General features: G+C 40.3%; 2 protein-coding genes across 38 annotated transcripts in view; one reads left to right on the top strand and one right to left on the bottom strand.

Moving 5' to 3' along the window:
* Window positions 1-5,879, top strand: part of ROBO2 (roundabout guidance receptor 2) — an 800,601-nt gene extending 794,722 nt beyond the window's left edge. For all 29 annotated transcript variants that reach the window (XM_083735907.1, XM_083735912.1, XM_083735908.1 and 26 more), the window contains 2 exons: window positions 2,504-2,704; window positions 4,357-5,879. In XM_083735907.1, coding sequence (XP_083592033.1) covers window positions 2,504-2,704; window positions 4,357-4,358 — 203 coding nt within the window. In that variant the 3' untranslated portion in view covers window positions 4,359-5,879. The remainder of the gene's footprint in view (window positions 1-2,503; window positions 2,705-4,356) is intronic.
* The window catches only part of LOC310843814 (uncharacterized protein), a 58,319-nt gene that overhangs the window by 9,075 nt on the left and 25,657 nt on the right, over window positions 1-23,587 (bottom strand). For 3 of the 9 annotated variants that reach the window (XR_014563662.1, XM_083737582.1, XM_083737581.1), the window contains exon 3: window positions 1,687-1,771. The exons of 1 other annotated variant lie outside the window; for it this stretch is intronic. Coding sequence is in view for 2 of the 8 variants with exons in the window: in XM_083737582.1 (XP_083593708.1) it covers window positions 1,687-1,771 (85 nt within the window). In the remaining 6 variants the exon portion in view is untranslated. Of the gene's footprint in view, window positions 1-386; window positions 536-1,686; window positions 1,772-4,024; window positions 4,120-23,587 lie in introns of all 9 variants that reach the window. 5 more of the 9 variants (XR_014563660.1, XR_014563661.1, XR_014563657.1 and 2 more) reach the window with 4 other exon arrangements.

Genomic DNA, 23,587 nt, shown 5'->3' on the forward strand with positions numbered 1-23,587 from the left:
GCTAATCATTGAGAGTCTGGTGCCCTGCGCTGTCCATTCTTCACACATTCTGCATCAAAGGAAAGCTGTCTGATTCTGCCTCCTTGTGTGATTGGTCCTTCTATAGCTTAGTGGTCCTTTGAGGTCCCAGGTTCTTTATCAAGCACCTTGACAAATTTGTACTTCAGAGCTGTAAGGCGTTTCTGTCTGATGCCTTGGAAAGCTGCTTGGCTAGACAGACTGAAAGTCTAAGCAGAAGCAGCTTCCCCTGTTCCTCAACTCTCAAGCACCTCTTAAGAGAGTAGGCCAGTCCTGGTGGGGGTCAACACCTGATGTATGATCTAGCTAAAGTTAAGCACTTGCAAAATTAATCAATAGAAAGTTACGGCTCCTGTTGAAATCAGTACCTGCAAAACTGCTTAAACTGGGTTGAATCTTTCTCCCAGTTTGTAAGAAATCCCGGAGACTCTGCTCACATATAGTGAATGGGGACCTGGGTCTCAAGGACAGCAATCTGTTCTCAAGGACAGGAATTGTTTGTCAAGCAAGATTTTCCCTATACAGAATATAAACCAATGAAGTAATTTCCCATGTGCTTGATATCTTTGGAAATAACACCAGGAAGCTAATTAAATTAGCTGATTCTATAGTTCTTTATCTTAATTGATTGAAATAATGTTACCATAATTTAAGTGAGGGGGAAAGAGCAGCATTTCAGCAAGCTTAAAGGAAACTATAATTTTGGCCTTATTATTCTGCAAATCGTTTATGTATCATTTAATTAAGCAATCTATGATTCATCATGCTTTTTCCATAATGAATCTTGGTTTTTTTATAATTAGGACATGCCAATTCATAAACTTAGATGAAGATATGATAATATGTGATTTCCAATATGCATGCAAAAATGGTGTCATTCAAAATCTAACTTAGCTTCCAAATTCACTGTAAACAAGTTGATACTTTTCTCTATATGTCAATAATAGAAAGATCCTTATATACCAAAATACAAACGGTAATTGTGTATATTTCATTTACATTATTTGTCAGGCATGTCTTCCACTGCTAGCTGATGGATCAATCCTAAGTGGTTTGGTGTGGGGGGAGATGAGAATGGTGTGATAGATCTACGGTCACATCCCAAGCACTGCCAATTTTTACACTGGCCATAGCACAAAGTGTTGCCATCCACCCTACCACAGCATGGCACCTCCAGGTTTGCAGTAAAGGTTCAGACTCCACCACCTTGCAAACTTCCCATTTCAGAGTTCTCTGTTTGCTACCACTGACAAATAACTGCCAGCTTCCTCTATGCTAATGGAGAGACATCTATGCACTGTCCTAACCCCCTTCAGTCATCAACATTTGGGGAAGGGCTAAGATTGAGCTCTCAATTTTTCAGCCATGTGAACTACTTATTCCAGTAATATATAGTTGAAACGTGTATTTATCAACGGCTTAACAACCACTAAACTCACATTGAATCAACTGTCATATTAGTAGGGGGGGTTTAAAACCAAATAAATCCAACATTATGAAACAATACATTTTATGTTCCCCAACCTAGGCAAATAGTACCCATTTTCAAATTGTATTTTGCCACCATGCAGGACAGCTCTATTTTCGAAATCATCAAATCTGGATTTCTATCATGTCAACTCCCACAAAAAATTTATAGGAATTCGGGAGTAAACCCTCTTGACGTACCTTATATACATCTGGAGATATATTGATCAGCCTGTTTCCAGTCCATTTGGAATGCATATGTGTTCCAACCCACTTCCACATCAATCTGCACATAAAGCACAAAAATACACGTAGGTTTAACGTATTTTATCACAAAATGCCCATTTTTATCGTGGTATACCAGAATATGCATTTCTGTACACATGTTGAAATGAAGGAGTTAAGGACAGTGCAGCTAGTTCAACCTTTACCAAAGAGGCATAAACTAGTCATACCCCATTCCAAGTCACATGAAGTAGCTCTACTTATCACCTAGCATCCTGATTAGCCCAAGAATTCCCTTTGCACAGAAGAAACCTTTGTACATAAGTATCTATGCATACAGAGGCTCTTCAAAATCAATGCATAGCTGGCTTCTGCGTTGTTGCTGATGACATGGCTTGCCTCCACAAATCCCTTCACTCGTGTCAACCACCCCTTTTGCTCTTATTTGTGTTCCACTTTGTAGCTTTCCAGTGAAAATACTGTACAACCATTTTATGGTATACTTTATTTCTCCTATTTCGAGGGAGAGGAGTACTAAGTTTTCCATTTCATAAATTTCTAGTTATCAGTGTGCACATCCACCAAATTTTAGTTGCTCAAGTCCCCATTTTCAAAGTGAGACATACCTATTCCCAATGTCCAGACTTTTCTAATACAGCATTTTAGATGGTATGTAAGATTTTGGGGTTTTTAGGTGGTGTATAATTATTCAACAAGTTTTAATCTCCCCTGAGTAAGCCAGTCCCATGTATCTTTTATATATGTATATAATATATACCATTTGTATTTTCAGAAGAGGCACTGGTGCCATATAGCAAGCCTAGTTTCCCATCCCCAGGTGGACATAGCTCTTCAGGTACAGCATCTTCTAAAGGATCAACTGGACCCAGGAAAGGCGAGGTCATGCGGGGAGGTCACCAACGTAACACCAGTGATCTCATTGACGTAGGATATGTTGGATCAAGCAGCCAAGGACAGTTTTCTGGCGAATTATGTAAGCCTTTTTTGAGATGCAATACAAAATGTGTGTGTGTGTGTGTGTGTATAATTTTAAAGCTTCTACAATTTAGGCACATTTTGAATCTTGGGAAGATCCTGTGGGCACCAATTAAAAATAACTTCCATGAGAGAGCCATACAGAAAATGGCTGCTATGGGGGGCAGGGCATAACACAAAATTACTGCCACACCAAAAAAAAAAAAAAACAGAAAAAAGAACCAGGGTTGCAAAATCATGCACCACATCACCCCCACATCTCCGTGGGGAAGAGACACCTACATCAACCACTGCTGCACTCACAGAGGGATGTCTTCTCCGTTCAGAATGGATAGAAGAGTGAGTTGCCAATCCTGTCATCCGATGAAATGTTGGCATACAGTAGACCCTTGGGTTACGTTACTCTCGAGTAACGTAAACTTCAGGTTATGAAAGCAGCAAACCCAGAAGTATTTTTCTGGGTTTCGTCACTCGCGCGTTTGCAGAATTGCTCTATTGCACCGTTCAAAGAAGTGGCGCCTCTGGCTACAGATTTTTCGGGTATGCACGGACCCCTGGAATGAATTAAATTTGTAACCAGAGGGTCCACTGTATTTAGGGGAGAGTGTTCAGTGCAGGAGAGGCTGAGTCAATGCAACCACAACCAGGGCAGCAAACTGTGTTTTATGCATTGTGGACTTTTGAGGGGTTTTTATTTTCATGATTGTAAGTGATTTTAAATTGTTTTTAATATTGTGTTTTAATGTTGTAACCAGCCCTGGGACCTTAGTGTGAAGGGTAGGTAATAAAAATTCTTGTTATTACATCACATTTGATAAAAGTACAGTTCACCATAAATCACCATAAGGAACACCAGTGCTAGGAGACGGGGGGGGGGGGGCAGACAGATTACCGTATTTTTTGCTCTATAAGACTCACTTTTTCCCTTCTAAAAAGTAAGGGGAAATGTGTGTGCATCTTATGGAGCGAATGCAGGCTGCGCAGCTATCCCAGAAGACAGAACAGCAAGAGGGATTGCTGCTTTCACTGCGCAGCAATCCCTCTTGCTGTTCTGGCTTCTGAGATTCAGAAAGTTGGCATTTGAGGGCTCAAGCTAGGTTAGAACTCTTCTATATGCAGGGATTTTTTCACGTAACAGAACACTGACTAATATGACACCCCATCTGCAACCTGGAGTTTAGCAATTCAGACTCAGATTCTCCATTTGAATGACAACTAACTGAACAATTCATAGGGTTCCTTCAAAAGCATTGTCATTGAGCACTTGCAGTTTTTACATTTCCTCAACAAAAAGCAGAAGAGGTAAAATTCTGCATACATTTGCTTTCTAAAAGACAGCTATGCTGTGTTGTGTCAGGAGGGTAATAGGTATCGCTGTTCTATGAAGAACTTCACATTTTGGTGCTGCATTCACTGAGAAAATAATTGGAAAACGGACAATTACAGTTTACATTCCAAAAATGAATACTGTAAAAAACAAAACAGTCCCGACAATAGCATTCACTTTAACAAAAGTTATCATTTGAACCAATCAGAAGGTTAATGATTTTTATGGTCTGCTTGTAAAATATATGTCTGAATGAAATATGCATAGAAGTTAAAAGTAAAGTATCTTAAAACATAATAATGTTCTTGCTTTTTGTTTAACAGAGTAGTTGGAACAGAAACATCTCAAGCTGCTCTCAAGGGCCATCAAGGTCTGAACTCATGGAAGTGATGACACTAAAACAGTGCAATGAACATTTTCTTTATTTATGTACTTACTTATTAAAAGAACTGTAAATGCAATGTAAAGACACACAGCCACACATATCCCACAGATACTCTACCTGTGTTCTTCTCTATACTACACCTTCCACCTTAATCTATTTCTTATCAAGCATATATAAAGGAGAGAAAAAAATCACCCTGCAGGATGAAACAGTTCCCTTGTATATAATTTCTTTTTATTGCATTGCTATGCAAGCTCACCTTCTTTTTAGCTATGTTCATATTATTGTCTGTTCTTATTGGTCTGTTGTATTATATGTGAATTAATAGGCTGTGGTGCCATATAATAACTTTTAATTGTGTAACTTTTTATGTTTAAAGTTTGCACTGCAATTTTTTTTTGTTGGTGATAAGCACAAAACTCTTACTCCTCGTGACATGAAGAAGAAGAAGAAAATAAAAGTCTGAATGTGAAAGGAGTCTATGTACTGTAAGCTATGTTGGATAATGCTGGATGTAATGAATTATGTTAGGTGGTTTTCCATTGGGTGTAGAATTAGGAAGATGACTGGCAAACTGATGTTAGCAAAGGCTTATTGGGGCATCAGGGATGGAATCCTATATGAAATAATAAGCAACGTGTTGCTTTTACCATTAAAAAAGGGGTCAAATGATGGAAGTGTGAGTTTCAAGACCAGGCAAGAACACAAAAGCCTCCTCTCTTCTTAGTATCAGTTTTCCTTTGTTCAACACAGTTGATCTTGCTAACAAAGGAAGGAAGTTAAGGTGTTTCACTAAAGCTATTCTTTAATACTATAGTTTTAAAAATTACTATGCTTGAGTCACTCTCCCCTCCAGGAAACATGAACCATATGAGCTAGGAATACCTAGCAAGAGTTAAAGGTGCAATTTATGATTGAGAAATCCAAGCTGCTTCCAAAAAAGCTAGACTATCTTAGTTCATCTTTCCAATACATGTACAGTACAATGGAAGGTGTAGAGCTGCATCACTTGAAATCCATGGCATAATTGTTTTTATGCATTCTAAACATATTTTTGTGTTGTATTATCTAAAATTGTCACAAACTGCAACCCAATTCATTTGTTCCTTAAATCTTGGGTTAAAATGTTTGAAAACAATGGTAAATTTATGATCGGTTTTGAATTTAATATGTCTTTTGCCAATTCAGTACATTATTGGAAACTGGATAGAAACAAAGAAAAGAAAACATCTTTGACCTATTTTTGATGAGTAAATTTCAAGCCTCTTCTTATGAAAACATGATGCATGTTTATACACTTTTTCAATAAACCAAACTCTCTGTAAGTGGACATTAACAAAAGCATCCTGTCTCATCATTAGTTCTCATGTTTTTCTCCAACTCCTCTACAGTATTTTTATTTCTCTGTTAGAAATACTGTAAATGTATATCAAATGCATTAAATATTTTGTTTGAAGTTTACATCACAGAGCTTATGTCATTCAGTCACATCATTATTACACACTTGCATTTAAACGCGTTTTACTTACTATCAGTTCATGTTGTTTTAATACTTTGCCTTGGCTCTCACACTGTTGTAAGTGACATACACTTTTAGGGAAAAAATCTGCTAGCTATATGCTGCTTTTTATTACATTGCATTGAGATTGCTGTTAAGATAAAACATTGTCATTACCAATTCTAAATCAGCACTGCAGATATAAAATTATCTCATTTACGTAACGTCAGGGCATTGGCAAACCAAAAACCCCCCCATCAAATCAAGGATAAATATTTTGTGTGTGTATGTGACCAAGGAATTTATGTAATGTTCCTGCTTATTGAAATGCTGGATATAGTTAAAGCCATTATTTTATAAATGTACAGAAATATTCAACAAATGTATAAAAACTGACATTTCTTTTCTCTTTCCTAAATTCAGTATGTTAATATGTTGACACCATGTTCCAGCAATAGTATTCTGGGTACAAACATTGTTTTCTGTACACAGATCCATGCAATGAAGACACAGTAAGCTGCTACTAAGGGGAGAAGCTCCACAACTCTAGCAACCTATCTCAGCACCTGACACAGCGGTATCTGCAATGGAGAATAGTCCGCATGCCCCAACCCTCAAATCGGATAGGTGCTATGCTAGAGAACTGAATAAAGCACTAATCCGTTCTTAGATGGGAATAACATCGGGGAGCATTTGATTCAGTTTGCATGCCTCTTTCCCCCTTCTTACTTAAACTGATGACCACTGCTGTGAGTTTCCTTCAGAAGCCTTGGACAGCACTGGTCATACTGGGATGGAATATTAAAAACAATTCCTGGGCTGAGTCTAGATGCTCCCTTACCCCAACTCCCATCTTACCTGAGATAAGGTATTTGCTCTCCAGTCAGAATAGTACGGCCTCAATTTTTGCTTCTGTGGATTGCAATTTTATAAAGGATTCATATAACCTTTTTTAAAAAATCTACCAGGTGACTTAGATTTCTAGGCACATCTTAAGACTTGTGCTGAAACTACAGAACAGTAATTAATTTTCAAAAATAAGAGCATCCAAATGCAAATTGGTTCCTGAGATGACAACAGCTGAGACAGTGATACATGATAATATCTGGCATTTGTAGTAGACTGGGTGGAGAGAAAAGAAACTAGAAGTGATTACTTGAAGCCATACTAACTGAATAAAGGGTTTGGATTTAAAACTGTTTTCCACCAATGTAGCTAAGGTGGATTGCATGTATGCTGGTGCTACTGACCCTAGTAGGTAACATGCCACTACCACAGAACATAACCATGCAGCCTGGCCTAACCACACATGATGAGAGCAGCCACGGTGGTAGTTGCACCCATACTGCTGTTACAGGTACTATGAGAAGTTGACCTCATAACAATATTATATGGTAGAGTCCTCAGAGTCCTGTTCTACCTTTGAAATATATCAGTTATCACAAACTTTCTATATGTAGGAAAACTTCAAGAGCACATTGAAACATTTGCATTCTAAAGTTGTACAGGCCCCTGAGGACTGTACTATTTGATCTTCCTTAATGTTTTAATTGTCTCTTAGAAACCTGTGCTGAGCTTTGGTGGAACACCTTACTAGCCGATTTCTTGTCAAATCTAGTCTGAGTAAAAGTAGCCGTCCCAGGTTCCTTCATATGTGTCTTCATCACTTCAGTTGGGAAGTTTTGTGTCAGTATTAAACCTGTGGTGTACTAGCATATCACTGTCTATTATAGGCTACTATAAAGAGGAGTCTTTATGTATAACAAAACCCCATTATTTCAACAGTGAAGCTTTCTCTTTTCCTCCATCTCTCTGTCTCTCACCCATTCAGTGAACCTCAAATAATCACAGAACATATTTTTTAAAATGTAATGTAATTTAACATTTTTTTAAAAGAACTTTTTTCCTTTTTATAATTGAAAATATTTCTTGTGCATAATGTGTCTTAAGGAAGGGGTGTAGTGGCAACACTTAGAACTGTTTTCTACATTTTTTTTATAAAATTGTTCATTGACAACAGTTTGTTCAGTCACAAAAAAAATAATAATTATGACCTCTTAATGTGTTTCATGTGTTAGTGAAGCAAAGTTTAATGGGCATAAAGTTGGTTAATCGTAATGTTCAGTGTGTATTGTATATTTACTGGGGGGAAATAAAACTTACACATTTCAAACCTATGTTAAAGAAACTTGAATTTAGCACTATCACTACATGATGACTGTATAAACCTGAACTGGGAGCAATCAAGTAATTATAAAACATGCTGTGCTTTTTCTTCCGTGACACTCCACTTCCAGGTAGACTGGCCTTACAAAGTCCTGTTGTGGTTTTCTAAACTCTAAACTCTCCAAAATGTCATTACCTTCACTGATGTTCCATGGTAAGCAAAAAAAAAAAAAGGAAACTGGACCCTGTTACAAAACTCATTAACAAAATCCATAAACATGACAAAAGAGTTTTTATACTGTCTTTGTAAATGCTGACCAAGGTGGTGTGAAAAAAGAAGAAAGATTTGTTTTACTGTGCTTATTTAATCACGTTGTGCTCTCTGCTGGGAATGTTTCTAGAGAAGAAGTAATCTAAAAGTGAGCTTCTGGAATGATTGCTACAGGGGCTGTGAGAAAGAAAGGACCAGGAGGCAGAAACCTATGTATATATACTTAAAGTCTACTTTATCAACCATCACAATTGTCTATTACAAAACTGCTTATAGTGAGTGCAATAATGTGGATATAAGGTTTTTTTAGCCACCTGATACCTGACTTACCAATGTACACCTGAGCAGACTACCCCTAGAATTGTAGAGTTGGAAGGGACCATAAGGATCATCTAGTCCAGGAGGCAGCAAACCTTTTCAGCAGGGGGCCAGTCCTCTGTCCCTCAGACCTTGTGGGGGGCCAGATTATATTCTGAAGGGAAAAAATGAACGAATTCCTATGCCCCACAAATAACCCAGAGATGCATTTTAAATAAAAAGCACACACTCTACTCATGTAAAAACACCAGGCAGGCCCCACAAATAACCCAGGTGCATTTTAAATAAAAGGACACATTCTACTCATGTAAATAAAAACACGCTGATTCCCAGACCGCCTGTGGGCTGGATTTAGAAGGCGATTGGGCCAGATCTGGCCCCCGAGCCTTAGTTTGCCTACCCATGGGCTAGTCCAACTCCCTGTCATTCAAGGATCTTTTTGACCAATGTGGGGCTCAAACCCACAACCCTGAGATTAAAAATCTCATGCTATACCAACTAAGAAGCTACATATTGTAGGCACTTGAATGCCTCTCTGTGGCACATCTCCCAAAGTGGGCTGTGAATGCTTGGTGTGAGACACCTGAGTTTGACTTGCCCACCATGTCATGTCTATAGACCATCATAAGGAAGTTTCGCGCTCTATTACGTGCAGGAACTTCCCTGCCCATAAGTGGCTTTTCCATTCCCAACCTGTATCCGCATGCCTTTAACATGTGATTCGGTTGCCTACATTTAAAGTGAAAGGGTTCTCAACGTTCAAGAGTCTGACTTGTATATGATCTGATAGAAAGTTATCTAATGTGTCATACATACACTCATTAATTTCAAAAATGTAGGAAATACACTGCAAACAGCAGGTTCTGTGCTTTCATGCCTTGGAACTAGGAAATCTAGTGCGTATTCTTAGTACAGTTTTGACCTTTTATATCAATCGGCTGTCTCCTTTCCTACACAAAGGAATTAGAGTGACAGTCTACCAAATCACCAAATACTGTAGAAGTGGCAAGAAAAAAAATACAAGAAAAGAGAAGCCACATAGACTTTTTTAAAGTTACGAAGCCCAGAGTTTAATGGCAAAAAGTAGAAGAGCTGTAGCTGTGCTGCAGGAGTCATCGGTTATAAAGTTTTTAATTCTCTGACCTCCTTTTTTCACTAGGTCAACCTAGTTTAGCATTCTACAGAAGTGGAAAATAAGTCTGCTTACAGTCCTTTTAGGGACTGTCATACCCTCCACCATTTCACAGATGGAAATAGGGACCATGTATTCAATGTTCCAGTTCTAATAGCAATGATAACAAGATGTCTGTCTCCCCAACACACTCATACACAAACTGTTACACATTGTTGAAAGGTCTACTGTTCCTGCTGTATAGCATTTCTGCTCCCCATGGATTTAAAAGCTGAGTGTGCTCTTGTTCTTGACTACAGATGTACAGATATACCAGGAGAGGGAGACGAGATTGTGCAATGTGTTCTAAATAATTCAAATATGGGAAGTGGGTCCTTAGTACTTGTGTACATGTATTTACATTCATGTGCACTAGAGACAAGATGTGTCTGTTTACCCTGCACAGATTTAAGTTCTTGAAGACTGAGGAAGGCACAGAAACTGAAAGACTGACAACAACTCTAGCAGCTTACACCAACAATTTTTAAAAAGTATCCTAGTTGTCCAGCAGAAAAAACTGGGACAGTGCTTTACCAGGTACCAAAAATAGGGACTGTCTCCACTGTATGCTGAAGTCAAACCTTCAGTCACCAACATGGCACAGTCTTGAGACTTTCTTGGGGCCAGCATTATGAATAAAGGTAAAGGTAAAGGTACCCCTGCCCGTACGGGCCAGTCTTGCCAGACTCTGGGGTTGTGCGCTCATCTCACTCAAGAGGCCAGGGGCCAGTGCTGTCCGAAGACACTTCCGGGTCACGTGGCCAGCGTGACATCGCTGCTCTGGCGAGCCAGAGCCGCACACGGAAACACCGTTTACCTTCCCGCTGGTAAGCGGTCCCTATTTATCTACTTGCACCCGGAGGTGCTTTCGAACTGCTAGGTTGGCAGGCGCTGGGACCGAGCAGCGGGAGCGCACCCCGCCGCAGGGATTCGAACCGCCGACCTTTCGATCGGCAAGTCCTAGGCGCTGAGGCTTTAACCCAGCCTTATTTAAGCTAAGTTAGGGTGGAAATGATCAGCCGGGATGGAGATCATTGGGAACCCTACAGGAGGCAGGATCTACTTATAACTAGCATTTTTAAAAGAATGACTATCTCTGTTTTTAATGTGACAAGGGACTTGCTTGAATGCACCCCACATGATCATCATGTCCTACCACACCAGCAATCCCAGTCTTACAGCTAATTTGCAATGTGGTTCAAAGTCTAAAATTACTTATTGGACTCAATGCTGTGACAGAGATCGCACAGGCATCATTGGGTAGGTCAAGGGCTTACGCTCAAGTATTTCCCCCTGTATGCCACAATTCTTCCATTTCTTCTCTGGCTGGCACATCCTCACTATATAATTCAGAAAGGCCTATAATTGTCATAGTTGCTATGCTGAAATTAGATCCTCTGAGCCTTTTCAACAATATTATAACCCTGTTCAAGAACCGAGAGTGAAGACGTGGGTTTAAAGTGGGGAAGGAACTTGCACAGTCCCCAATTGTGGAGAAGCTTCTAAGCACATCCAGCTGAACACATTTAGACGTCTCACACACCAAAGTCAGAAGCAAAGCTAGTGTGCATGGGGACACGGGTGGGGTAGGGTGGGACGTATGTGAATTGGTTTGATGCGTAGTACTGTTTAGGTTTCGACAGCTTGTGAAGGACTCTGCTCATGAAAATAAATAGAAAGGTTTCAAAGAAGTCACAAATGGGATACACTACCAACAGCTGTATGTCACATTTTACTAATGTTTTCAATGCAATAGCAGACTTGAAGCCACAGGAAAACAAGTTTATTTACTTCTAAAATTCAGCAGCATTTATTTATTCCAATTTAATTTTGAATTCTGAAATTCAACTTTTGAGACCATCCCTCTCTTGTCTTTTAAATATCTGTTGAGCAAACGTGCAAGTACTGCAATACCTGAAGGACAACCTCTCTCCATATGAACCAACCTGCTTGTAAAATGCTGTCCTTGGAGAGGCTTGTCCGGTATCTGTGTAACATATCTTGCATAGACACCAGGTAAAAAACATTCCTCTTCTCCCACGACTTTGGCTAATTGAACTATCTATGGCCTTTAAAACTGGAGTATGTGGAGTGGGGCATTATTTTGTTGGTTTGTTATTATGGCATGTGTTTTTGTTTTGTTTTCATATTATAAGCCACCCTGTGATCCTCGCATGGAGGTGGTATAGAAATTATTATTATTATTATTATTATTATTATTATTATTATTATTATTATTATTATTTTATTTATTTTACTATTATTATATTTTATAAATCCCATTGGTTTAACTGCAATTGCATAATTAGAGCTACTGTAGAAGACTAAAATTAACCTGTTCATACCCATGTTTACTCAAAATAAGTTCTAGGCAGCAAAGGGACTAAGGCTGCAGTCCTAATCCCATTTACTGGGAAGTATTTTCCATTGAATTCAATAGGATTGACTTCTGAACAGACTTGGGGCAGTAATAATTTAGCTACTGCACTGAATTTTAACTTTACCATCCAACATCAGCCAGGTGAAAAAGAGGCTGCATTAGGGGCAGTGCAGGGGTGTGCCAAGGGAGGACTTGGAAATAGTTTGGCTCCGTCCCTCAACCTGAGGAAAGATTTGGACCACTTCAGAAGCTGGCCTAAACCTCTCACGCTCCTCTCCTCTCTCTTCCATATTTTTCCAATGGGAAGGATAATGGGACAGAAAAACACAAGTGTGCTATTCCACCCTCAGTTCTACCTTGCCAGTAAGAACCCAGGTGGGTTTAGGTTAAGGTCATTAAACTGCCTATACTTTCACTCTAGCATACACACCATAGGACTGGAGTCTTAGCCCGCTTACCTGAAAGTAAGGCTCCACGGAGACTTATGACTAAGCTGCCTGTGCAATATTTGCTTTTGGTATCTTGGGCATACATGCCTAATACAAATCAGAGAATCGTATCAAGACAATGCAATCAAATTAGAATCCTTATATTCCTGAATACCATAACTGGCAGTAAGAAGAATGCAAGCTAACAGTCTATGAATGGCTTTACCTTCCAGTTTCTTCTTTATTTTATTCCCTGGCATATGAAATATGGAGAATGTCAGTGGCAATATCTATCAAACGGCAGCAAATGTGAACTACAAGGAATGCATGTGTGTCACACAAAACTAAAATAGCAGGTCACTCAGGAGAAAGCAGCTGCTAAGGGAGGACATGGGAATGTGTAATTCTTTGTCAGATGTAATTTGAAGTTCTGACTATAAATGGAGGAACGCACCATATGTGGCCAAGATGTGCTGACAGGTAACACAGGAAATAAGGGCTGATTCATACAACTATTTTTTTACCTGTTGAATTTAATACAACTTGGCATTCTCTGTAGCTATTTACTATGCTGGACTGATCTTGTAAATGCTTCAACACATGTCCAGATTCGGACTTGCCATGTCCTGGTTCACCTTGGTTTTTTATGTTTTATCTAATTTTCACGTAGTCCACCTTGATTCATTTGAAATGGTGAAAGGAATATAAAATGAATGGGTAAATGAAATCCACATTTAAACCTTCACCAGGACTCTATCCAGGGCATAGAAGCCATCTCCTAGAGGCCAAGGTCCCTTCGCTGACGCCCCCAATAAAATACTTGATGGGGCCACTGCCCCCAAAGCTGATGGGCATTGCCATTCAAATGGTGTCTGTGCACTTCATCTTGTGATTATGTGATGGAGAAGGAAGCAAGCAGACAGAAGAAAGCAGTCAACAAATGTGCCTGATAGGAGGTACAGTGGCTGCTCTGTAAACGTTTTCGTTGATCTGAGGAGGAGCACAGAGCTGAAAGGCAGTGAACCGCTGTGATTGGTTGGTCGAAAGAAATAGCCTCATGCAGGCTAAATAGAAACAACTGCCTGCCAAAAACCATTCAAGGAGGAGAACAAAGGTGACAGAAAAGAAACTTTTTTAGATATATAGGGGGGGGGAGCGTAAAAGGCATGAAAGTAGAAATTGGGTGGGAGCAACCATTCCAGGAGGAAGGGAGCTAGCATAAGATAGCAGAGTTTATAAGGATGGTAAGAATAGAAGGTGTTAGACTGTTTGAGGTAGGAAATGCGAGGCAAAAAGCAAGACAATTCCTTTGTACAGGCAGGAGTGAAAAACATATCAGAAACTTCCCACTTCCTAAAGAGCTTTTGCCCCACCTTCATTACCAGAATGGAGCCAGAACCCAACCAGTGACCACATAATGCCTGTAGTTTAACAAACCCTGCAAATTTCCCTTTATATCATGCACAGGAAGGCGGAAGAAGGAAGCACATGAACCAAATGCTTGTTCTTGGTATATTGGGTTTAGGTTGCCAGGGTCAGGCCATAGAGATACTGTTAAAATTCATTACGCATAATCACCTAATTTGGAATATGTACTTTTCCATTTTGAAATGCTCAGATTTATTTATTTTTAAAACTTTTTATTTCTATTAAAGATTTTTTTGGTTTACAAAAAGTGCATGCCTTGTCTCTTTTTTCAGGTTGTACAGTCTTTCTTACAAATCATGTACATTTGTTGTGAGACATTAGCGTTAAGTATAGGGTTGGGGGAGAGGAGGGGTGGGATGGTGGGATGATTCTTTTGTATAGTGTACGTGTGGGGTTTTGTGTCAGCGTTAACAGGGTAAGTTCTCTTTCTATTCGTTTATTACATTTCCTTGGTAGTGAAAGGTATTGGGGGGCGGGGTATGGCTGGGTTGTCTGTGGTTGGTTGCAATGGGGTTTGTTTGCATTTGTGAGGTGAGAGAGGGCTTGTTGGGTCAGGCAAGCCAGATTGATTTGTATGCTGTCGGTGGATTCATGTTGTTGTCTTGTTGGGCTGTGTATGTGATAAAGAGGAGTCATACTGGGGTGAAGACATCCTCTTCTATTTGTCCCCGTGTCAGTTACAGTCTATTGGTTAGCTTTTCTAGTAATCTGCAATGCTCAGATATATATTTTAAGTTTAGCTTAATTTCCCTGAGTAGTTCTTGCCAGTATCAAAATGTAAAATAAGATTCTGCACATGGCGAAGTACACAACTGTTATCCCATAAGGCTAAACATATATCTCATCTCTACTCACAATCAATATGCTGCAGTTCAATCAACTTTCAACAACTTTAGTGGCTTGGTAAATCTAGCCTGAACAGCAAATTAGCTATCAAAGTCAAAAACTGTCCCAACCATCACATGCCTCTCTTTACTTAAGTTCATTCAACATACCTTCTTACTGTGCAAATTTGGTTGTCAACTGTCCCAAGCTTTACAATATGGAGAACCTATCCCGTATCCCTTTTCTATTAATACGTAGATAAGTCATTCTAGCTCCTCAAAGGATTATCTCATTTTTCATTTTCTAAACGTTAGTTTTGCATTTATTACTCATATATCATATTGTAAATAAGAGCTCACATTTTCATCTAAGATGTAAAAAATTACAACTTTTGTTGTCTGGCTAGGGGAGTTCCAGATCTTCATTCATAGCCAATGGCTTCTGTATAAACATTAACTTACTGTTTGACACATTTGCATTTTGCCAAGTTAGTGGTTACACTCTTCACAGTTCTTCAGTTGCTCGTCACTGTCAGAAAGACAGTCACAAAGCAAATACAGACCACCACTAATTTAACGGATCTTGCATCTTCTAGAAAGTTGAATTTTTTTCAGATGCTCTATGCCAGATTCTAAGTTTTGTGCATTGAAAAGATCTACATCACTACTTGATCCCAGTCTCAGTCTATGAAATTCAATCAATGCCATCACAGTGTCTCTCTAAAATAAAGGTATATCTGTTTTTCCAGTGAGCTCTCTGGAATGGTTTCAGTTCAGAACAGCAAAGTATAAAGCAATGTACTAAGTCATAAATCATCATGTAGCCTGGCATTGATTAATTGGTTTTGGACTGCCCAAAACCATCTAGGAGCTTTGTAAGGCACCTGGCTTCACTACAGCTATAGCATTAATGGCAGGCACTCAGGGAATCATTTTCAGACTGCTAGAGAAGTGGATATTTAAGTAAAATGCTTGGTGAGCAAATTTCACCACTGCTTCTTCATGCACATTCCTGAGTGAAACAATGATAAGAATCTTCCTCTCCCGCAAATGTGATAGCAGAGAAGGGGCTCTCATATTTAGTAATATCTCACCAGTGGTTATGTTGGTGGTTCCAAATAAGTTGAGAATTGATGCATTTGATGTATTGTGTTACTTTGCCACAAGATAACTGTTTGCATCCTGTGTCCATGGGAGCTAAACCAGCAATAAAAGAAATATCATCACTTTGGACCATAACCTGAATGTCTTTGGCACAGTCACACAAAAATATTACCATTTTGGATTCCATCAGCATGGGTTTGGAGTCACATGGTAAATGATGTGTGAAGTTGTGCTCATGTGATTTGGATGATTTTCAGGCAAAAGTCTTTCCCTGACATAGCAGAAATTGCTTTAACCAACTGAGTCCTTGAAACCAACTACTACATGGAAAGGATCCCACACGGTTTGATCACACTACCCAACTTTCAAATAAATAGCAGCATATCCTGACTCCCACCCAAGAATAACAACAGTTGGGCTTTCTTGCAGGTAAGAAGCCAAACTTTATTCTGACAGTGTAAACTTAGAAATACAAGAGCAAAAATTAGTCCAGTCACCCCAGGATACCAGTGATGAGGTAAGGATTAGTCCAGCTCAGGAGAGAAGCTTCAGGGTTCCCTAAAAGCAGTTCAAGGTAAAGACCAGGAATCAGGATTCCAGGATCAAGAGCTGCACAGGAGCATGAAGTTGTTCCAACAATTGGCCCTGTCTACCCACCACTCTTTTAAACAGAAGTGGGGAAAGTCCAGCTACTTGTGAGACTGCCTTTCTTGCCAACAGCTCCTGGCCTGAAGTGAAGCACTCCTCATAGGCTGGGTCTGCTCCTGCTTACTGATGTGCCACTGTTGCCCTAGAGAAAATGTCTGGCTTTCCTCTAACCCTGACACCTCATTCTGTGCTGTGGAGATCTTGCCCTCCCCTGGCAAATGATGAGGCTCCTCAGCATTGAATGGCCTCACTTCCTCTCCCTGGAACAAGGAACAATGGGCCTGTGAGAGTTCCAGATGAAAATTCTCAATTGAAAGGCCCAGTTTTGAGTCAGAGGCTTGACTGGAAGGGCTCTGAATCATGGCCTCTTCCTCCCACTCGTTATCCTCATAAGTCCTCAAGGAAGAGCATGACATAGAGGAATACAATACCTTCATCAGTCTTTCTCCCTAATCTTCATATTGCCCAGGGCTTAAAAAAAAAACCTTCCATGCTCTCTCCAGCAGGCATAAATGTGGGAGCACATCAAATAAATTGTGTAAAACCTCTTAATCCAGTAATATATCAAGTTTTTCAAACCCAGTTTACCAGGGGACCACTTTAATTTTTCTCTATTGTATGTGCTTCTATCTTTCCATCCTATCCAGCACTTAAAAAACAACGAATAAGCAAAAGGGAAAAGGTGGTGGTACTTCTAATACAATGATGCAGCCCTAGGGATGGGTGCTACCTAATTGTAGACTATTGCACAAGTTAAATTATCATGAAGACATTGGATTTTATACTTCAACTATCAGTGGCAGTTTTGACGTCATGTTCTTCATTCAGAAATGGCCTGATGAAATTATGTCTATAGATACATATACATAACCATATTTACATTTGGCTTAAATTGAATGGAACGAGTTCTGATACAATAACCACATTAAATATTTGGTTGAAATGACATCTGCAGCAGCCTTCACTTACTCTGAAGTACAAAATTAAAGACAATGGCACTATTCCAGAATAATCAGCCTGTGGACTGCAGCCAAAATATCTGATATTCTCTTCTAGTACACATAAAATCTCTTAATTGATGTCAAGGAAATGCTTTATTTCTTAATTTTATTTTATGTTGTGGCTCTTGTCTGGGAGTTCCCTTTTACATACTGGGAAGCACCAGATCCTCAGTTATTCAAGGACATTACCCTTGTTTCATTTTATGGGTTCATCCAGAGGTTCATTTCCCTCCCCATGTTTCTCTTTTTCTATGTGTTGCTGTTTATCTTATCTTATATCCTGAGTCATTACCAAATTGATACTCTCTCACACTACTTCCACAAATTTATCCCCAGGTTTCATCTCTACCACCTCTACACACCACCTCAAATACTTTACATTCATGCAATGCCTCTGCAATGTATCTGTTTCCCTCATTAAATTTTTATTTCGTGGAAGTAAAGAATATGTACACACACATATAAACATACAAAAGTAAAAGTATTACACAGACAAATAAAGATAAAGAAAGAGATAATAGTAAGAGAAATATATAAAAACTTAATTTTCACTTTGGTCACATTTCTTAATCTTCATTTTCAAAACTTCCTTTAGCTTTCCCGAAAATCATTCGAAGTAACACTTTAAATTACACATTTCTTGCCTCTGCAATGTATCTGAGAGTGGGCTGGATCATGTCTTTGTTCTATACGTGGAGGGCAATGTAGAGAGCCTATATACATGGCCCAGCCACACTTGGAGGCATGTTTGGGGAGAATCCATAATTGTGTCCTCCTCCTCTTGTCTCTACTTTTTGTCATGTGATCTCAGCCAATCAGGATCACATAGTGAAATGATTTCATGGGACCACATAGCTAATCAAATTTGGCTATAACATGGGGAAATTAAGCCCCCTTTTAGTCCTTATCCTGAATTAAGGAGAAGAAGGATGACGCTGCATTGTGGCAAAGCAACTGTGCCAATATGCCCTGTCATCTACACTGCTCTGGGAGTCTCATTGTCTGCCAGTGTTGCATGCCAAATCTTTTGTCTCAGGCCAACTTTAGTGGCACAAAGTTCATAACTAGGTGAGGTAAAATAGAGATAGTTATATGCATTTATATTAGTAAGCGAATGACGCCCCACTGAAAGCAGTGTCAGCATCACTGTTCATCTCAAAATGTAAAATTGAATCATGTATGTGAGAAATGCTCATGATTTCTCAACAATGTGGATGTGTGTGACCTTCTCCAATATGCCTTGCAAAGAGTTTCTCACCTCTCACAAAGGAGCACAAAAGGCTGTGTGTGGGTGCTTTGTAGAGAGAAAATGATTGCAACACACATCTCTTCCTAATACAGATTGCAACTGGGAACTGGAGCTTTCCAGAAGGAAGAAACAGTGTAACCTTTTGTCCATTAAACCAGACTACTGCATGTTTACAAAAATGTATATAGGCCATGAGTTATAGCAGATCAAAGAACAATATTTTTCTTTCTGTTCATTGACATTTTGAGGAGCTATTGCTAGAAAATGACATCTGTCGAAATAATCCCTTAAGATGTTTCTCATCACTAGTGATGCTACCAAGAAAGCCAGCAAGTGTTTCTACAGATGGGGCAAGGGGGATTATGGTGCTTTGGCAACCCATTTATCATTGTGCCTTATGAATTCCTTGCTTCACCTGATTGCTTTTATATGGGGAGAAAGTTTGCACAGAATATAGATATGCTGGGGGAGGTATTGCAGGTATGGAAAGCGAAGGAGAGCTTCAAGCATACTCAAGAGTGAACAATATGATTTTTTAGTCAAATATTTCACAGCAAAGAGTATCCAAATCCCAGATAAAGATTTCTTGTTTTTGCAACAGATCAGCTAGAAAATGAATGACAGTAAGCAGAAAATTGTACGAAATTAAGAACTGAGAAATAAAATTAATTTCAGGTTTGCAATATAAAAATCAATAGGGTTCTCATCTGGCTAGAAAAAAATTGCCCTAGCCTACTCTAGTGCCTTCAACAGAGGTTTGCTTTGCAGGTAAAGATTCCCATGGCCTTGAGATAAGCATTGTCACCTGCTAATTGCTGAAGATCAAAGTGCTGTTAGACAGCTACAGGGGCGGCTTCAAATTTGGCAACACTAATAGCCAAAGAAAATCCTGGTTTATTTGGTTTCTATAATCAGCTTTTGAACTGGCCCCTAAAGGTGTCCTTTTGATCTGCAGCAATTAGCAGGTAAGGATGTTTAGCTTCCTGCCATGGAAAGTGTCACCTGCTCTATTCTGCATAGTAAAGCCCTGTTAAAAGCACATGAGCCCCCAAATTTGCTTCTTTGGGAATTTTACTGGCCTGATATCCAATGTGCCACCACTCCCACCAACATAACAAACCCTTGCCTTGAAAACACAGTTGTTTTATTACACTAAATTATTATAGCTAAACAATGTTTGGGGATAATAGTAATGAAATTGTTTTTCAGCATCAGTTGTATTTTCCTTTCAATTATTATATTTGTATCTGTCAAGAATTGGAACAAGTTATATGTATACTAGTTTATAATGATGGATACTTAGGCTGTGTGCATGTTACAAGCTTAAAACACAGCTGGGTCATTCTTTTTCTCAATTTGTACTGAAGCTGGTTTGGAGAAAAACACATCAAAACTCCTTATTTCATAAGAAATGGCAGGATAGATGCAAGTTAGATATGGATTGTGGCTAATGCCTTGTGTATACTGCTTCCCAAACCAGCAGTGGGAGCACACTGGATACAAAGTGAATGGGAGTGTGTACCCAGCCTTAGTAGCTTATGATTTAGTAACTTATGCAAAAGTAACAAAAATATGTATACTTGGATCTCTTCCCAAATCCTTAGCAGCTAGAAATGATCATAATAAGAATAGTATACATATAAATTTGAGTTTTAATTATGGATTAGTAAAAATATCAAATTTCAAAGGGAAATACTGCAGAATCCGAAAAATTGTTTTATTCCCACCACTAATCCCAACTGTTTAGCTATAACGTCACAAAACAAAACAAGTAGATTATAAAACGGGGCAATACTGAATGGCAGACACCCAAATCATATGCAAACTTTCTATCGGGTGAAAGGGCAAAGCTGGATGGAAGGGATATGAAATGACAACAAACACAGGAACTGAGTTACCAGTAGGTACAACAATGCAGGTGTTCCCTTGTAGACTAATTGGGCAGTGATGGTCTTCCGCTGAGCCAACTGGATTAAACAGCTAGGTAACCAAGGGGTCGTATGTGGGAACAGGTGGCAGCTCTCCCAAACCCACATTCACAGCACATTCGCACTTCTCAAACACGTCTCTGCTGGCTTTGTCACATACACAGAATGGAAGATGGCAGAATCCCCAAGGACAGGCTCTACAGGGAGCTGGCTTTAGGCACCAGGCCCATTGGCAAACCAGTTCTGTGCAACAAAGGCATCTGCAAACATGAAATTAACGTCGGCAACATTAACCCTGCCATGTGGGAATCCCTTACAGATAACCACAGTGCCAGGAGACAATCAGTCAGGCTGTGTATCCACAGCAGTGAGCAGGGAAGGAATGACCACTGGGAGGTGGAGAGAGAGAAGAAATGTCATGGTCAACCTGTAGCAGCAGAACCGGACACCTTCATCTGCCCCACCTGCAATAAAACATGTTGTCAGAGCCGCTCCTAGGTCCCAGCTCACAAAGGACCAACACCCGGCTGTAGTTATTTACAAAAGTCTTTATTGAAGTTCAGTTTCCATTTCAAAGCCGGAGCGTGCTGCTCTACGTCTTAAAGTCTAGACCGGCGAAGTTCTGTCTGAGTCTCCTCCCCCCTGACACCAGTTTAAGACCCTAGCCTTGCTCCACCTCTTCCTTAGCTCCTTCCTCCTCTGGGCCCTCCTGCCCGCTGGGGTTTCATCCTTTCTGGACTCTTCTGACGCTGACCCCCCTGATTCTTGCCCCTCCTTCCGGCGGGCTTTAGGACCTGGTTCCCTATCCGGGCTACCTGCTGTGCCGCTCGCCTGTACATTTGAACTTGGCGCGCGCGCGTAGCCGGTAACCTTCCTCTAGACCGTTCCCTCGCTCTCCGATGGAGGCGTGGTCAACCCTGACTCATCTTCTCTCGCTGGTGGTGAATACGCTGGCCCTGATACCTGGGACTCTTCCCCCCCACTACGCTCTGGAGGGGAAGCTGGTCCTGATTTCCAACTGCTGCTCTGGGAGTCCCCGCTGGCCCCTTGCTTCTGGGGTGTCCCCTGGCCATCGGCGCCCCCTTCTGTGAATCTTCCGATTCGCTGGAGAGGCTCATGGAATCTCTCGGGCTACTGTCCTCTTCTCCTACGCTCCCCTCGGATTGCTCCCCCTCACTCTCCATCTCCTCCCCTCCCTGCGCTCCCGCTGCGTCCCTGACACATGTCTTTCCCATATTGGTCCACAGCCACAGAAGACACTAGAACTCTCCAACTGTTTTACTTTACCCCCAAAGGTGCACACTTTTATTTGTTTCCCAAGGCAGATGGATGCCCCACCAATGGGAGGGAATACTGACATTGAGTTCTGCTTGCTAAACCCTTATTCAATGGCAACGTTTCATTCTACTTCCGTATATGTAAACATAAAAAAATATGTGGTTGCCCAATATGCCTATTTGCTGAGCTGAAGTAGAAATATCAGTCCAGAGCTGCATCTTCTATTTTCTCACAAGATCGCTGTTGATGCATAGAATAGAAATCATGTAATCATCATCTGAAATGTGCCCCTTGCACTGTCTGAAGAAATATAAATGGCTGTTCACAAGAAAAATATTGAGTGCTGCATGAAAAGCTCAAGTAATCGGCTAACACAGAAAATAAATATATAGGCTAAAATGTGAAATGAAGACTTCAGTACCAATATCAGATGCTCTGCCAAATTCTAGGCCTAAACAAGAAAGCACAGTGTTTCTATATTATGAATGGCTTAGAAGACATGTTTTGTGACATTTTCAGCTAGCTAAATGTTAGGTGAATGATTCTGGATTAAGTCTTGGTGAATTAATCTGTAAACCAGCCATATTAGAAAAGTGGCATTTGATATCTGTAGCATTTCTTACCAATTACAGTGGTACCTCGGTTTAAGAACGACCCTGCTTAGGAATTATTCGGTTTACAAACTCCACAAAACCAGTAGTGTCCCGGTTTGCAAACTTTACCTCAGTCTAAGAACGGAATCAAAACAGTGGAAGGGCACTGGCAGCGGGAGGCTCATTAGGGAGAGTGCACCTCGGTTTAAGAACGGTTTCGGTTTAAGAACAGACTTCTGGAATGAATTAAATTTTAAACCGAGGTACCACTGTATTTAGTTTACCTGAGTCCACTCAGCAGTGCAGTAATCTCTGTACTGCAGAGTACAGAGGCAGAAGAGAAGGCAAAATTGTCTGATTATTAAGGCAATGTAGAAGGCTTGCCTGTCTTCCTGAACTATGCAGAAACAAGTTGCCTAAGCCATCGGGCGACTCATCCCTCTCTTCCAGAGCTATACTCTGTTGTACTTGGCAGGAATGAACAAAATTGCTGTTACCTCTGTAGCTACAAACAGCTGCAAAATAGATTAGCTAAGGTAAACAGGAAGAGTTTAGACAGCTCAACGCATGAGCTTTGTCCCACAACACCTTCACAGCTCAACTGAAATGAAAGGTGCCACTTCACAGCCAGAGATCAAGGCTAAAGGTAAAGGTACCCCTGCCCGTACGGGCCAGTCTTGCCAGACTCTGGGGTTGGTGCGCCCATCTCACTCAAGAGGCCGGGGGCCAGCACTGTCCGGAGACACTTCCGGGTCACGTGGCCAGCGTGACATCGCTGCTCTGGCGAGCCAGAGCCGCACACGGAAACGCCGTTTACCTTCCCGCTGGTAAGCGGTCCCTATTTATCTACTTGCACCCGGAGGTGCTTTCGAACTGCTAGGTTG

The sequence above is a fragment of the Podarcis gaigeae genome, assembly GCF_964106915.1.
Source record: "Podarcis gaigeae genome assembly, chromosome: 4".
Classification (NCBI taxonomy): Eukaryota; Metazoa; Chordata; class Lepidosauria; order Squamata; family Lacertidae; genus Podarcis; species Podarcis gaigeae.